The sequence below is a fragment of the Gymnoscopelus braueri genome (genome assembly GCF_963280865.1).
Source record: "Gymnoscopelus braueri genome assembly, chromosome: 20".
Taxonomy (NCBI): domain Eukaryota; kingdom Metazoa; phylum Chordata; class Actinopteri; order Myctophiformes; family Myctophidae; genus Gymnoscopelus; species Gymnoscopelus braueri.
Genome location: NC_137622.1, coordinates 23,500,665 through 23,515,920, shown reverse-complemented (window position 1 = coordinate 23,515,920; position 15,256 = coordinate 23,500,665). Strand labels below are relative to the sequence as shown.

The 15,256-nt window shown below is 43.8% G+C and overlaps 1 protein-coding gene across 1 annotated transcript in view; it reads right to left on the bottom strand.

Annotated features, from left to right (window-relative positions):
• Window positions 1-305: 305 nt before the first annotated feature.
• diaph1 (diaphanous related formin 1) overlaps window positions 306-15,256 on the bottom strand; it is a gene marked incomplete at its 3' end in the record, with an annotated part of 76,529 nt that continues 61,578 nt past the window's right edge. Inside the window, exons 14-19 of the mRNA XM_080415531.1 lie at window positions 13,403-13,467; window positions 8,663-8,842; window positions 5,687-6,265; window positions 592-706; window positions 399-407; window positions 306-310 (exon numbers count right to left, since the gene is read on the bottom strand). Of these exons, the coding sequence (XP_080271657.1) occupies window positions 306-310; window positions 399-407; window positions 592-706; window positions 5,687-6,265; window positions 8,663-8,842; window positions 13,403-13,467 (953 nt within the window). The remainder of the gene's footprint in view (window positions 311-398; window positions 408-591; window positions 707-5,686; window positions 6,266-8,662; window positions 8,843-13,402; window positions 13,468-15,256) is intronic.

Below are 15,256 nucleotides of genomic sequence, written 5' to 3'. Positions count from 1 at the left end.
TGTGTCATGCCAGGACAGCAGGTGGCTATTCAAAGTACATCAGTGCCCTGGTGCTTAAGCCCGAGTTAGACTTCATGGCGTATTTTGTCACACAGCCGATCTACAAGGTCACAACGCGTTGTGCCGCAACACCTTGTGAGCTTGTAGATTGATTAAGTATAAGTCAGACTATATCCTCCACTACCACCCTTTGTCCATTCACACCTCTCTCTCTCTCTCTCAGGAGAGCAGGTGTGTTAACTCCCATGTGTTAATGTGTGTGTGCATCGGTGTTTGGACAGTGTTTTGGTGAATAACGTAAGGGCTCAGTCTGTTGTTCACATGGGACAGAGAGGGAGAGAGAAGAGTGTGGGAAGAAAAACAAAGAAATAATGCATGTGCCTGTGTGTCACTCTTACCTTTGGTGGCTGGTGGAGGAAGACGAGTGGAAGTGGCATAAAGGCAGAAAGAGAAAAATTGTTAATATCATAATATTGTAATATGGAATGGAGAAATTGAGAGGTAAATGCAGGCATGAGTGGCATACAAGCATGTATGCACGGCTTGCGCACACACACTTGCACACACCTCTACGCATACACACTCACTCACTCTTGGTTTGCGAGGAGAAGGCAAGGGTCAGTTTGGCAAAGAGCTCGTTGTTTTCAAATTTCTCCTCTTTGACGCCGACCCAAAAACTCTTCTCCTTTAGATCCTCTGGTCCAATCTGAGAGGGAGGGAGGAGAGAAAAAGATTGAAAGAGTGAGAGGATGTAATTGGAAAGGAGAGAAAGAGAGGAGAGAAAGAGAAGAAGACACAGAAAGAGAGTATAAACTGATTAATAGCCAGAACAAAAGGGTGATGCTTTAGACTACACGGTTTGACGAACATCGCTGTCAGAGGTCTGATACATTAGAAAGCGAAAGTGTCCCAATCCTACATCCATATAACCCAAGAGGCATATGTTTTGTGTGTTTGTGCACTTGGTATGCTACAGCACATGGGCACCCAGAGCCATTAAGACAGAAAGTGCTGTGCCATCTCCATTGGCCCCCAAACTAAGCGTTTACCGATCCCATGACATCATACTTTCTTCTTTCCACCATCAGACTTATGAACACACACTGAAGTCTACATGGCCCGGTCTATATGACAATGCAGTTTGCACTTAAGCTATTTTGCACTTTTAGGTAGTTTATATCTTAATATAATGTTTATACATTTAAGCACCTTAGTTTTTAACATAGATCACTTTTGACACTGAGTCTTTAACGTGGTATTCTTGAGACTGTAGCTGCTGTGTTGGTTTTTAGCGCACAATGAATTTCACACTCCTTTTACGAGTAATTGGTATTGTTGACAATAAAGTTGAACCTTGAATCTATCATTTGTCTCAGACAAAATGTCATTTCTGGGGACAGACCCACTGTCTGTCGCCACAGACTTGCCAGAAATTACAAAGTGTGTATTCTCTCTCTCCATTCATTAATTGTCACGTGGTAGCGTTTGTTGTAGCTTTCTAGTTATGACACGGACAAAATGCTACAGTAGAGACTGTTGTTTATGTTCTGACCGTAATGCCGGTCAGACTTCTGCTTTTTAAAACTAAAACTACATTGCTGACTATGTCTGTACACTGTACAAACTGTAAAGTCAACATACTGTAATACAGAACTATTTGTTACAAGGCCAGTGACAGGCGATCCAGCTGTGTAACACCTCATAAGTAACTGACCTGACGTCACTTCAAAATGACACTTCACTGAGCAAGGACGTCTCATTTGACAAATCGATTCATGTCTTTTCATCTCAACCTCACATCTCTCCCTTGCGTCGTTAACTAGGAGATAAGACACAAGGAAGAGATGCAGGTGAGGTACGTGATCTCATCCATGTGTATCGCGCTGACAAAGCAACATCTCCCCAGCCTGTCCATGAAAATGTATCTGTAAATATTTTACATTTTCACATACTCCAGTTTTGTAGGCTCCCAGGTGAATGTGATTATGAAACTAGAAAAAGTGCTCCTCGGAGCACAGGTCTCCGCCAGGTCAGGTAGGTTATTGGGCCTCCTGGTGGCGCTATAACAGGCCAATGTGAAAAGGGTGCCATTTATTCTTAGGTCGTTCATGGCAATCAGACACTGCATTCATGATTTGAGGCATTTTGTTCCAAAAATGTGTTTAGCTAAATTAGACCTGCTGGTGGCGCTATAACAGGCCAATGTGAAAAAGGGTGGCATTTCTTCCTTGGCCTAGTGGGAATGTGTTCATGATTTGAGGCATTTTGTTCAAAACGGATCAATCCTGCAAATTTTGGAAGCGAACCTTAGCCAATGAGGATGGAATATGGGAAATCGGACAGATCCGTGTTGATCACATGACTATAGAGATACTGTGTACCGATTTGCATGACGTTTGGATAAAATCTGTAGGAGTAATGTAAAAAAATGGGTTTTGCACGGCCTCCAGGTGGCGCTATAAAAGGCCCATGTGAAATATTTGAGGCAGAGGTTCTGAATTGGCATCCAGGGAGTGTGTGTGCACAGTTTCGCAGCGACCGGGCCAACGGTGCCAGAGATTAGCTGGTAACACACAGACAGGACACACGGACGGACGGACGGACGGACGGACGGAGGGTAAAACATACTCTCTCGCCATGCCTTTCGGCCTGGTGGAGACAATAATAATCAAAATAATATAAAAAACGGGCAGAATAAACTAAGATACAGACTGCATGGCTGCCGTAGAGAAGCGTGTAGGTGGTCACTAATCCACAGGGCTTATAGAGACAAATATGCACATCCTCCTCCACTTTGAGAAGTTCTCTTCAGTAAGAGACAAGAAAATAACAAACTTCCCAAAGTTAACCCCAGAGTAGAAAATGGCAGTTCTCTGGGGTGAAATGACAACAGCTCCTCTGACAGCTAAATATGACTCTGCCGCCGAATTGTGCTGTGTTGTAGTATATTACTGTTCTGCAACAGTATAATATAAACTACATATGTGTTACCTGTGCATTAATACCTGTATGTAAATGTAATATATATTATTGTCTGTGAATCTTCTGAGAGAGAGAGAGAGAGAGAGAGAGAGAGAGAGAGAGAGAGAGAGAGCAAATGAATGGAAAGAACAAAAGGGAGTGGCCAAGTGTGACAAAGGAGAGTCAGGAAGGACAGATGGAGGGATAGAAGAAGGGAAGGATGGAGGAATGGAAGGAGGGAAGGATGGATGGAGGAATGGAGGAATGGAAGAAGGGAGGAAGGAAAGGAGGAATAGAAGAAGGGACGGATGGATGGTGGAATGGAAGAAGGGACGGTGGAATGGAAGAGGAGAGGAATGGAAGGAGAGGGGAAAAAGGTACAGTGTCAGAGAGGAGGATGGATAACACAAAGTTTAGTTTTGTGTGATTCAGACAGAGATAGCCTCGTCTTCATCAGTAACCTCCCTCCCTCCGTCTTCCTCCTTGCTTCACCCCCTGACCCACCACCCACTCTTTCTTCTCTCTCTCTCTCTTTTCATTCCAGTCACAACTTGCAATTAACTTTGTGTGTGTGTGTGTGTGTGTGTGTGACGTGTGTGTGTGTGTGTGTGTGTGTGTGTGTGTGTGTGTGTGTGTGTGTGTGTGTGTGTGTGTGTGTGTTTCTTCTTCCTAACAAAAAGACAGCGTGAACACAGCAAGAAAGACAACGAGAGAGAGGGAGAGAGAGGGGGTAGTAAGTTCACAGATATGATGCCTTTCATTATGGACGCAGCCTCAGGGAGTGTGTATGTGCGTGCGTGTGTGTGTGTGTGTGTGTGTGTGGGGGGGGGTGAAGGACCGAGAAAGTGTGAGAGAGCGAAAGGAGGGTGAGAGCGAGGGGGGGGAAATGTTAATTTAAATTACAAAAGAACGCTGTCCTTTCTTGCCGCAATTTAATTATCTTTGAGCAGCCCAGTTAAAAGAAGCAGGCTTATTAAAAAACAATTTCTGTGACATCCTCGTCAGAGAGGGAGAGAGAGACTGAATGCTCAAGAAGTCGAGTGAAGCCATTAAACAGTAGCTTCAGGCTAAAGAGGGACAGGGCCGTTTTGATGTTTTAACCATCACAGATGAGAGAAAGAGGAGAAGCATCATGCACATAGTCATGAGATACACACACACACACAATCTCACCGTTAACACACCATACTTACTGTAGTGTCACCCACACACACTAACATGGATATACCCTTGGCTATAGCACACAGTGGAGCGTCATGCACACTCCCCATTAGACTATGTGAAATTTCACTTATAAATGATAAATGATCCAACTCACACCATATTCCCACTAGAGATAAATGCACTAGGGCATGAAATATATTTTGGGAGGCTGAGCTTTGGAACGATATTCGCCTGATACTATATAGTGTATATATATATATATATATATATATATATATATATATATATATATATATATATATATATATATATATATATATATATATATATATATATATATATATATATATATATATACACACACATACTTGTGTATTGTGCTGCCTTCACACTGGTGAGAGAAATGCCGCTTAGAATATTTTAACACATACAGATACAATACATAATTAATAACGTTTTGTTATTCACATATAAACATGTTATTTAAATTAAACGTGCAATGAACTCAAGAAATAATAAGTAATAATAAATTATAAAGAAGAACCTTGAACCTTGGTAGCATGAAAACATTAATGATCTGGTCTTTTGGCCACCTGTGACTTATGTGTTGTGTGCAGTAAATGAAGCCTAATAAATCACAATACAATGTTTTTTAAATGCACGCGGCAACAAACATACATACTGTTCAGACAAACGCTGTTATGACCACAATGTATAACGGAGAGAGCAGTGTTGATTTCGTCGACTGAAACTACAGTATGACAAAAAACTAATCGTCGACTACCTTTTTTCACTGACGAAAACTAAATTAAAAAAAATAAGGTGCTCAGGCACCTTAGTTTTTTATTATCTCAGGTACTTTGTAAATATGTAGATAACTTGTCTGGCCTTCTGTTGTTCTCTTGCTTTGATCTCCTTCCCACTTGCCCCCCACCCCTCTTCTTCTCCCCCCCCCTCTTCTTTCTATGGAAATTAACGTTGCGATGGGAACGATGTACAAAAAACGAATTTCACCCACTTTTTTACCTTGTAAACCTGTGATGTGACAATAAACCTGATTCTGATTCTGATTCTGAATAAAAACTAAGCTACGATGACGTAATAAATTAAGACTACATATATTGACAATTTCGTCAACAAATAAAAACTAGATGAAAATGTTATGGAGGGACTAGTGGAGAAGAGATCCAGTAGAACTAAGGCAAGTCATCTTATGCTTGGTTGCACTCGGCTGTTGCGCTCTGAACATAGCAGATCTACAAGCTCACAAAGCGTCGCAGCGCGACACGTTGTGAGCTTGTATAGATCGGCTATTTTCAGCATGCAACCAAGGGCAACCAAGGGTTTGGCGGGCCTCGATACATTTTAGTCGACTAAATCAACTGTAGATTTAGTCGAATATAATCTTATGGTATTTAGTCAACTAAAACTAGACTAAAACTAAATGGAATTTTATTCAAAAGACTATGACTAAAACTAAATCAAAATTTGCTGTCAAAATCAACACTGGGAGAGAGGCCATATGTTATGGTGGCACTGTTACACGCTCTGGTCCACTCACCTTGCTCCAGTTGGCTCTCTTCAGCTGCACCTCAGGCTTGTACTCCTTCTTAGCCTCCAGACCGAATGGGAGTGGCGGGGGAGCAGGGGCTGTCCAGACACCCATCATGGGTGGAGGAGGCGGTGGAAGGCCGGGACCCCCAGGAGGTGGTGGTGGTGGTGGTGGCGGTCCCATTCCGGCCATTCCGGGTAAGGGCGGAGGGGGTGGGGGCCCTGGCATGCCAGGGAGGGGAGGAGGAGGAGGAGGAGGTGGTGGTCCCGGCATGCCTGGCAAGGGCGGAGGTGGCGGAGGGGGAGGAGGGACACCCGCCTGGCCGGGTAGAGGCGGAGGGGGTGGAGGGGGTGGGATGCCAAAAGCATGCCCAGGTAAGGGTGGTGGTGGTGGTGGTGGTGGCGGGGGAGGTGGGATCCCCACTTGGCCTGGTAGGGGAGGTGGGGGCGGTGGGGGAGGCGGAGGAGGCACACCCGTTTGGCCAGGGAAAGGATGAGCAGGAGGGGGCGCCCCAGGGGTTGGCACAGGAACGGTAACCGTGACAACTCTGGTCTTGGCCTCTTCCAGGTCTTTAGACAGCTTATCAATCTGGAGAGAGATAGAGAAGACCACAGAGGGAGAGAAAAGAGGAAAAGAGAGATGATAGAGCATGGCAAATTGGGAGAGAGAAATGAGAGTTACATCATCGGCAGAGGAATATCTAGCCCACACGGGATTTTAAAGGGTGGAAAAAAGTTTGGAAAGATGGGACGAATGTCTAAATTGGAAGAAAGGGGCTGACGTTCTATATTTATATCAGTGAGGTGACAGAGAATCCAGAGAAAACTCCCTATGTGTTTAGAGTTAGTTGAGTGACCAATGGACCCTTTTCACATTTTGACAGGTAAACACAGTTGAAAGTATTACTGTTACTTGTAATTGCGTTTGACTGAGGAATTATTTTGTGTCAGCATGAAGTCAACGGTACAGGCGCACACTTGATTGATTGAATACTTTATTAACAGTTTGCAAAAAAAGGCACAGATTTATACCAAAAACACCTAAACACAAACACCTAAATAAATAAATAATGAATGTTATTTATCTTTAGCTGTGTTTATCAGTCAAAATGGCCGATGTGACATGGGTCTATACTACGCCATAAGAGAAGGAATAGTATGAGCGTGTGCATTTTAATTGTGTGTAGGTAAAAGTATAAATAGGAAAAGTAATGGGTTTGTGCGCAGAAGTACACAGACACTTGTCAATTGTTTGACGAGAAAACACATGTGCCAGTCGTCTGTACAGTTCAGAAGATGTGCTTTGTGAGTTTGTGCATACAGTGTCAGGTACACAAGTGCATCTGCTGGTGGTTGCATGCATCTGTGCACGTCTGCCGCTGTGTCTTGTGACTCGGAGGGACGGATAGTGACAGACATGGTGGTGGGGTGGGGGGGGGGCTCAAAGGCTGGCTGTCTTATGAAGGCAAAGGATGAAGTGCTTGGAGTGGCATCACACGGAGGGACAGTGAGAGATCTCTACATATGAAGAAATCTACGCTGGGCAGTGCCTCAGACGCAAATACAGAGAGGCATCGCAGGATGAGAAGCCTCTTTGATGGTTGGCTGTTTAATGTTGAGGATGTTGGACGTGTGTGTGTGTGTTTGTTTGTGTGAGTGTGTGTGAGTGTGCACGCGCGCGTGTGTGTGTGTGCTTGTGCGTACAGAAGAAATGATTCTGCTAGCATCAGCCAGTTTGTATCTGGCCTGCCTGGCGATCTGTGTTCAACTGTAACTGACACGCACGCATGCACACCAGATCCAGGCAGACTGTTGTGGGTCATGTGGCGTACGTGCATGCATGTGTTTACCGAGTGTCACTGTTAGGCAGAGTCCAGCTGGTATGGCAGCAGGGGCTCTGACAGCTACATACTCCCTGTCTCTTCCTCTTTTCTCCTTCCATTCTTCTCAACCCCCCCTTCCTGCAAACTCTAAATTCTCTTCCTCTTATAACTTTTCTATAACCTAGGGGACATCCCATGGTGCACTGAGCAAAAGGTGCATCCTGGCCTGCTAACTCAAAGTCACTTGTTTTTAGATCCCGTCCAACGAACCAAAAGTACACACTTCCCCACCTGCTGGGGGCTGTATTGCCTCAAAGTACTGAATCTGTGTGTCACCTGCCCAGAAGAGAAGAACCTTCAATCCTTCTTTCTTTCTGCACTGCTTGATCCCTCCTATCCTTTCCAATCTCTCCATACATATATATATATATAAACACACACACACACACACACACACACACACACACACACACACACACACACACACACACACACACACACACACACACACACACACACACACACACACACACACACACACACACACACACACACACACTTTCTTTTTTTCTTGGCCATGGCTCAGTGTTGGATATGCGTGCTTAAATGGGCGTTGAGCATCAGCATGTGTGGAGTTGTTTCCTGCATTGTTACATTAGTCTTACTAAGTCATCTGAAAGGAATCTTGACTGTTGTCCCAAGGCATTTATTATTTTGCACTAAACCAGTTACATCTGCCTTCACATTGTCAATGAACATTAATTTCTTCCAATAACAGCACTCCAAAAGCATCCACCTTATTTAACTTTCCTGTAACCTAGCAACAGCTACTGTAGTGTGCTGTAAAGTACTTTCTCTTTTTTTTCTTCTTCTTTTGTAATAACACATATTAATAATTAAACTGTGGTATTATAGCAATAGTATGGTTTCTACTGCCTTGCATTGAATCCAATTCCCATGACATCTCCTTCCTGTTGCACCTGTGACCTAAGCTGATCAACAGTAGTGTATTGTATCTGCATTGTCGGTTTATTTGTATTCTTTGTTCATTGAATGGCCACTGAAGCTGTAGTGACCTCCATCAGTGTGTGTGTGTGTGTGTGTGTGTGTGTGTGTGTGTGTGTGTGTGTGTGTGTGTGTGTGTGTGTGTGTGTGTGGTGTACCTGCTCATTCAGTGTGCTAAGCTGTTGCTGCAGTCCCTTGTTCTCTCTGTCTGTGTCCTGCTTGGTAGAGACCAGCTGTTCCTTCTCCTGGCTGAGCTCCAGCAGACGCTGCTCATAGTCTCCCTCCAGCTTCTTCAACTCCACCTGCAGCTCGTGGCGCGACGTCAGCTCTGCATCCAGCTGATGCATACATATGCACACAAATACACATACACACACACACACACACACACACACACACACACACACACGTGCACACACAATAAATACAGACATACAGAAATAGTTAGGCAGTAGCATAGTGAAAACAGATCACAGAGGTTCCTGCAATCAGATATGCATCAGTACATGTCAGACAAAGAAACATACTCTCCCGACTCACACTCACTTGAACACCAAGGAAAACACATGTATGATAGCTACTGTAAACTGACACGCATACATGCCAAAACCAGCATAGTCCCTCTACATATACGCAGGAATCCAACTTGCACTCATTAGAGGTCGACGGTAACATTTTCGGCTCAACATCAATCCTGTTTAAATTATTACCTTATCTACATTGGCTGTGTTCAGCCTTACTGGGATAACCGAGGTATGGCTTAGTCTGTACATCTGTTCATTAGGAGAACAGTTGTTTTTTTGGAGTGCATCTCACACATCTGAAACGACTGATTAGTTTGAGGAGAGGAACAGTGGAATAAACCACAGGCAGCTGATAGCGGTCTTGTTGTTCTTTCAGTCAGTTGTTTTGTGAAACAAAATAAATCAAAACATGGATGCTGCCTTGTATCGGAGTCTGATGCCAGCGTTTTGCTCGGTCTGACTAGATTGTGAAACTGAGGTGCCGTCCAACCACATTTGGCCCAGTTCTAAAGACTGTGGAGGCACTGGCTTTAAGCCACAGCACAGCTAAACCCATTCGTTGACAAGTGAAGCAGGGTTCCACCTTGCGCAGCTTTCTCTGGTGTTGCCAGGGTGTTGGTGATATGAAATGAGTGTTTTTGGCAGTGGAGAATGAGGTGAACAGTTGTGGAAGGGCTTGAAAATATAAATGCAGTGTTAGGGGTTGGATGATTAATCACATTTTATTTTCAATTACAATTTTGGCTTCCAAAATTATGAAAACAAGATAATTTACTTTATTTTGCTGCATTCTGTTTCGCTCTCTGTTTCATTCTGCGCTACTCCTCCCACACTTTTTGCGGCACACACTCGTGCCATATGTCAAATTGACCGGTTTCATCGGGAATCGATGGCTAAGTGATTTGCTAAGAGATACGTTGTATAGTTTAATTGATTATATTAATAGATAGATATTAATTTATTAGTGAATAATTTTTTGCCCATTGACTTATAATGGGGACATGCAAAGACTCCCACTTAAGTATTTTTCTCTCGGAAACCATAAGGGCTACAGTTACAAGACTTGGAGGAGAGGTTCATAGTCCATTGTTAAATTATTAGAAAAATAATTACACTAGTCGGCCTCATAGTGGCGCTATAACAGCCCTTTTGGCCTATAACTCTTGAACTGTAGGTCGTAGAATAACAAAACTGGATTCCTTGAGTCATGACGCAACTCCCCATATAGGCCACGCCCATTTGCGTCTGGATAGATTTTCCGCCATTTAGAATTTTCTTCAAAACACACTTTTAGCTCCTTCTCCCACATATTTTGTCCCAAAACATGATTTTGGGGAGAATCAATCCTCTCCCAATGAAATGCAAGTGATCTCAGGAGGGAGGTGACTATACAATTGGCCCTTGCAAGTGATCTCAGGAGGGAGGTGAGGTGACTATACAATTGTCCCTTTACATTCGTGGGAGGGGCTTATTTCTTAAAATCAAAACACCACGCATCACAAACGCAGGAATCCGATCGACACCGGATTCAGATCGCACGTTGCACGGCCTCAGACGGTATTTCTTCCGTCATATTCCTTGCGTCCCGGCGGCCGCGACTGGCGTCGGCGCAACCACACTTTGCAATTTCCCAGAATTGCAAAAAAAATTTGTCTTGTTATAAATCCAGTGCACTCCTTTCCGTTACAGTAGTGCCTTGTCTCCCCTCCACAAAAGCCCAGACTCACTCATACACTTTCCTGACATATGGCAATGTGAGTGAACAAGAAAAAGTGATTAGGCATTTGTCATCCCGACTCCAAACACTTTTTATTGATTGAGATTCACACGCTACTTTGCACCCGTTCCTAAAATACAGTGATTATGATTACAACATGGAAAGGAAGAAGTACATTTTCGAAGTATATTTTTGAAGTAGCGAAGCATCAGCTATATTTAGAGCGAGTGGGTGGACAACAAATCAAGCTTCTCTAGCTGTGCCCACACTTTGCTTATGACGCAATTCATATTTATATTTCAATATTGTTCAAACAGTCATCAAAAGTATATTGAGACCCTCATCTAGTGGTTGTTTTTAATGAAGAAAGGGGCTGGGTCTCGCATATGTATGGGAGACGTGTCTATGTGGGTGTGTGTTTGTGCATGCGTATGTATGAAATATCTAAAGGAGACCGCTGTGTGTGTGTGTGTGTGTGTGTGTGTGTGGGGGGGGGGGGGTTGTAGGTGGCCTGACAAGTTGTTTATGCCACTAAAGTTAATTACTGTAGTGAAACCATTTGATTGGTCTCGTTATGCCAGGCGATTCTATCAAGACAGTTATTGTTAAAAGGCTCAATAAATGCATGCGGTTTCCAAAGCCAATAACTAATATTGTTAAATAATTGGGATCTCAATATTAACCAAAATAATTGTGATTCAGATTTTTTGCCATAATGGAGCAGCACTAATTCATATTGAAAACTCTGGAGTGGCCAAATGACTGTAGGCAAAGTTTGGCCAAGAGGCTGCAAAAGGTCAAACCATTCATTAATCATTCATTTGAGGGATGATAATTTGCATATTCAATCCAACAGCTAACATTTTACCTCTGTTCTCCAAAGAATGTGTGTGTGTGCGTGTGCGTGTGCGTGTGCGTGTGTGTGTGTGTGTGCGTGCGTGTGTGTGTGTGTGCGTGTGTAGTTTCCTTCTGGCAGCTGAGGCAATTTCCATATCTCAAAGACCTGTAGAAGCTATTTCCTGCAGCATGGAGCGTTCAATTTCATTGTATACTTTACAGCGCAATTGAAGGCCAATTAATGTCTCGGGCTCCCACGCCGTACTTAAAATAATCTCACTTCTCTTCCCACTCCACTTATAATGCACGCCTTGCCCTTTTGTTTTTTAAGAAACTGAAACAAATAAATAAATAAAACTTGAGACTTATTATTTCTCTCACATTCATCAACTTTCGAGGATTTGTAACAAACTCCAAATACTCACATGCGTGCACACAAACACACGCACACACACAAAGCTGTTTAATTTGCAGACAGTGTATTCCTTCCTCTCACTGTCAGCTTCCTGACAGCCTCATCCCTAATCCCTGCCAGAGGGACTGGGTGCAATTACCCCATCATACCCAACTATAGCACTATGGGGCACATCTGATTCTAAGTGTTTGTGTGCGTGTGCGTGTGCATGTGTGTGTGTGTGTGTGTGTGTGTGTGTGTGTGTGTGTGTGTGGGAGAGAGAGAGAGTGTTTGTGTGTGTGTGTGTGTGTGTGTGTGTGTGTGTGTGTGTGTGTGTGTGTGTGTGTGTGTGTGTGTGTGTGTGTGTGTGTGTGTGTGTGTGTGTGTGTGTGTGTGTGGGGGGGGTCAGTGCACATGTTGCCATGTGTATGGATGTATGCCTGCGCGTGCATGTGGCGGGGACTAGTTTGTGCTTCCTCTTTGCAATTATCCTGTCACTCCTATAATAGGACAGAAACACCGGGGTAGCGCCCCCCCACAATCAAGGCATTTACCCCCTCCGTGAGCATGTGCGCATATGTGTGTGTGTGTGTGTGTGTGTGTGTGTTTGTGTGTGTGTCCGTCTGTCTGTTGCCAGCCTTAGAGAGCATCTCTCTGTCGGGTGCCTGTCAGATGTGTGTGTGTGTGTGTGTACGTGTTCGCCTCCGTTCCTCTCATCTCTTCTTTCTCATTTGTCGCCGCTTGTCAGGTGAAGAGACTAGCCGAATAGAATCTCATTAGGGTTCCGCTGAGTATCAGTGTGTGTGTGTGTGTGTGTGTATGTGTGTGTGTGTATGTGTATGTGTATGTGTATGTGTATGTGTATGTGTGTGTGTGAGCGTGCGTGCGTGCATACGCATGGATAAGTTAGCACTTACAGTACATCATTTCCTTGTTTTTTTCCATATCGTTGCTGTCCGGTGGAAACCTCATATGTCCAAAACAGTTACTTTTCAGAATTCAGATTCAAAACTAGCTACAACCTTTGAGCTTGAAGATTTGCTTTTTTTTGCTACTTTTGTGTGACACTATAGTATGACGAGGTAGGGCATTAATTTATGAAAAAACATACAAAGTAAAAATATCGAGATGAGAGGTTTCTGCCCGACAGCAACGATATACTGTATGTAGAGGAGATTTAATTTGTGCTTTGTGTGAAATATGTTACAGCTGCACACTACTGCTGTCTGACTGATGTCTGCATATGTACCATGCACTTGGTCAAATCCAGTTTTGATTTAACTATTTGTAACTCTCTGACAGGGTTCCATTTGGTTCCATTTTTTAAGTTAAATGAACACTTAGGATTTACAGTGTGTGTCTGTACTGTATATATGCTGTGTGTGTGTGTGTGTGTGTGTGTGTGTGTGTGTGTCTAAAAGTTCACCTTCTTCTCCAGTTCTGTGGCCTTGGCCTCGCTGGACTCCACCTTGGTTTGATCCACCATGTTGTCTGTAGCAGAGACAAAGGAGGAGGGGGGGGGGGGGTAAGATATGGGATTCAGACAATGCACCTGCTCATGTCTGGGCCGTGAAGACATTGCGCCTTTTGGTCTGGCACATGCTGTTCACACACACACACACACACACACACACGTGCACTTACTCACAGTCACACAAACATGAGCAAACTTGCTTCTTACGCACGGCTGGCGTCTTTCTCTCTGACACCTGTTTTTATTTTTTCCCTCCACTTTTCTTATCACACCTGTCAAAGGCGAGATGGTTGAGACGCTAAGATTCTGAGTATAACTGTACTAGTTCCCCTTTCCAGAAGGTGGCATAAACAGTTTCCCATAGCTTCATTTAATTGGCTCAGCAGCAGATTTTAACCGGAAATGCATCTGAAGGTGTCACGTGATTCCGATTCAAATTTGCTGCTGAGCCAATCAAATGAAGCTATGGGAAAGTGACCCAAAACAGGAAATGTTTTGCCACCTTTTGGAAAAAGGAACTACAGTATAGTTATGCACAGAGCCTATTGCAGAGTAATCTCGAATAGTAAGATCCTATCTGCTGCATCCTGATTCTATCCATCACTACCCCACACCACCCACTCAGACAAACACACTCCCCCCTCTACCTCTCCCTCTCTCTTCATCTCCTCAAAGATTACATATCACATTTTCTTGAACTTTTTTTATTCCTTTTTTCAGTTAGTACAGAATGGAAAAGAGAGAAAAATAAACACGGTCCCTCCACCTCGGCTATTTTTCCATGTGATTTTGAGGGTCTGCTGTTCCAGTGCCAGGCTGTGTGCGTGGTTAGCTGGGTCTACTAGTTAAGACTGACCAGCAGGAACAGTGTTGAGGTGTACAGGTGGGCACACTGTGTGCAGTGAGGGCGCAATCTGGCACAGTGGATGAGTGCCACGCGGCGACTGAATGAAAGACAGCAACCCATGGTGCCTCAGAGCCGAGTGGGTGGAAACGGTATGAGACGTGGGAGAGAGAAATACAGAGGCGTTGAAAACGCTCAGATGGAAAGCTGCACGAAAAGCCAGGGAACATAAAAGTTAACAGCAAGTGAAAAGAGAAGGTGTGCACAGAAAGAAATGCCAAGTGGTAACGAAAATAATGGGCAAGTGTGCAAAGGAACAAAAACTACACAGACACACGTGTGAGTGTGTGTGTGTGTGTGTGTATACATATGTACATATATATATGTATATATATATATAGACAACACAAAGGTTTCACTGGCACAACACAACGTAGAGTGGGGATAGATCTGGCAATGCGACGAGACTACAAAGGTTGATGATGTCCACAGGCTGAATATATATATATATATATATATATATATATATATATATATATATATATACACACACACACACACACACACACACACACACACACACTAAGCAGAGGAAGGAGAGAGAGAGTGAGAGAGAGCGCAGAAACGGCTGGTGGATACCATGAAAAGAAATGGAAGATAATATTGCAGCCCACATATCTTTCAGTGTGTGTGTTTCTGTTTGAGTATATACAGTTACTGGGTGTGTGATGAGGGGGGGGGGGTGGATGGAGGGGGGTTGCTTTCGTCTGTCGTGGCAGCGAGGCTAAATGGGACAGGCTTCTAATAGAGAGAGAGAAAAAACCTGTGTGCAGAATTTCAGAGTTCAAAGAAAAACACTAAATAATGCATGCAGGGCAGAATTGGGCTGCTTTCCACCGATAATAACACTGGCAGCCTTAAAGGAGGCCAGCCAATGTGTTTGTGTGTGTGTGTGTGTGTGT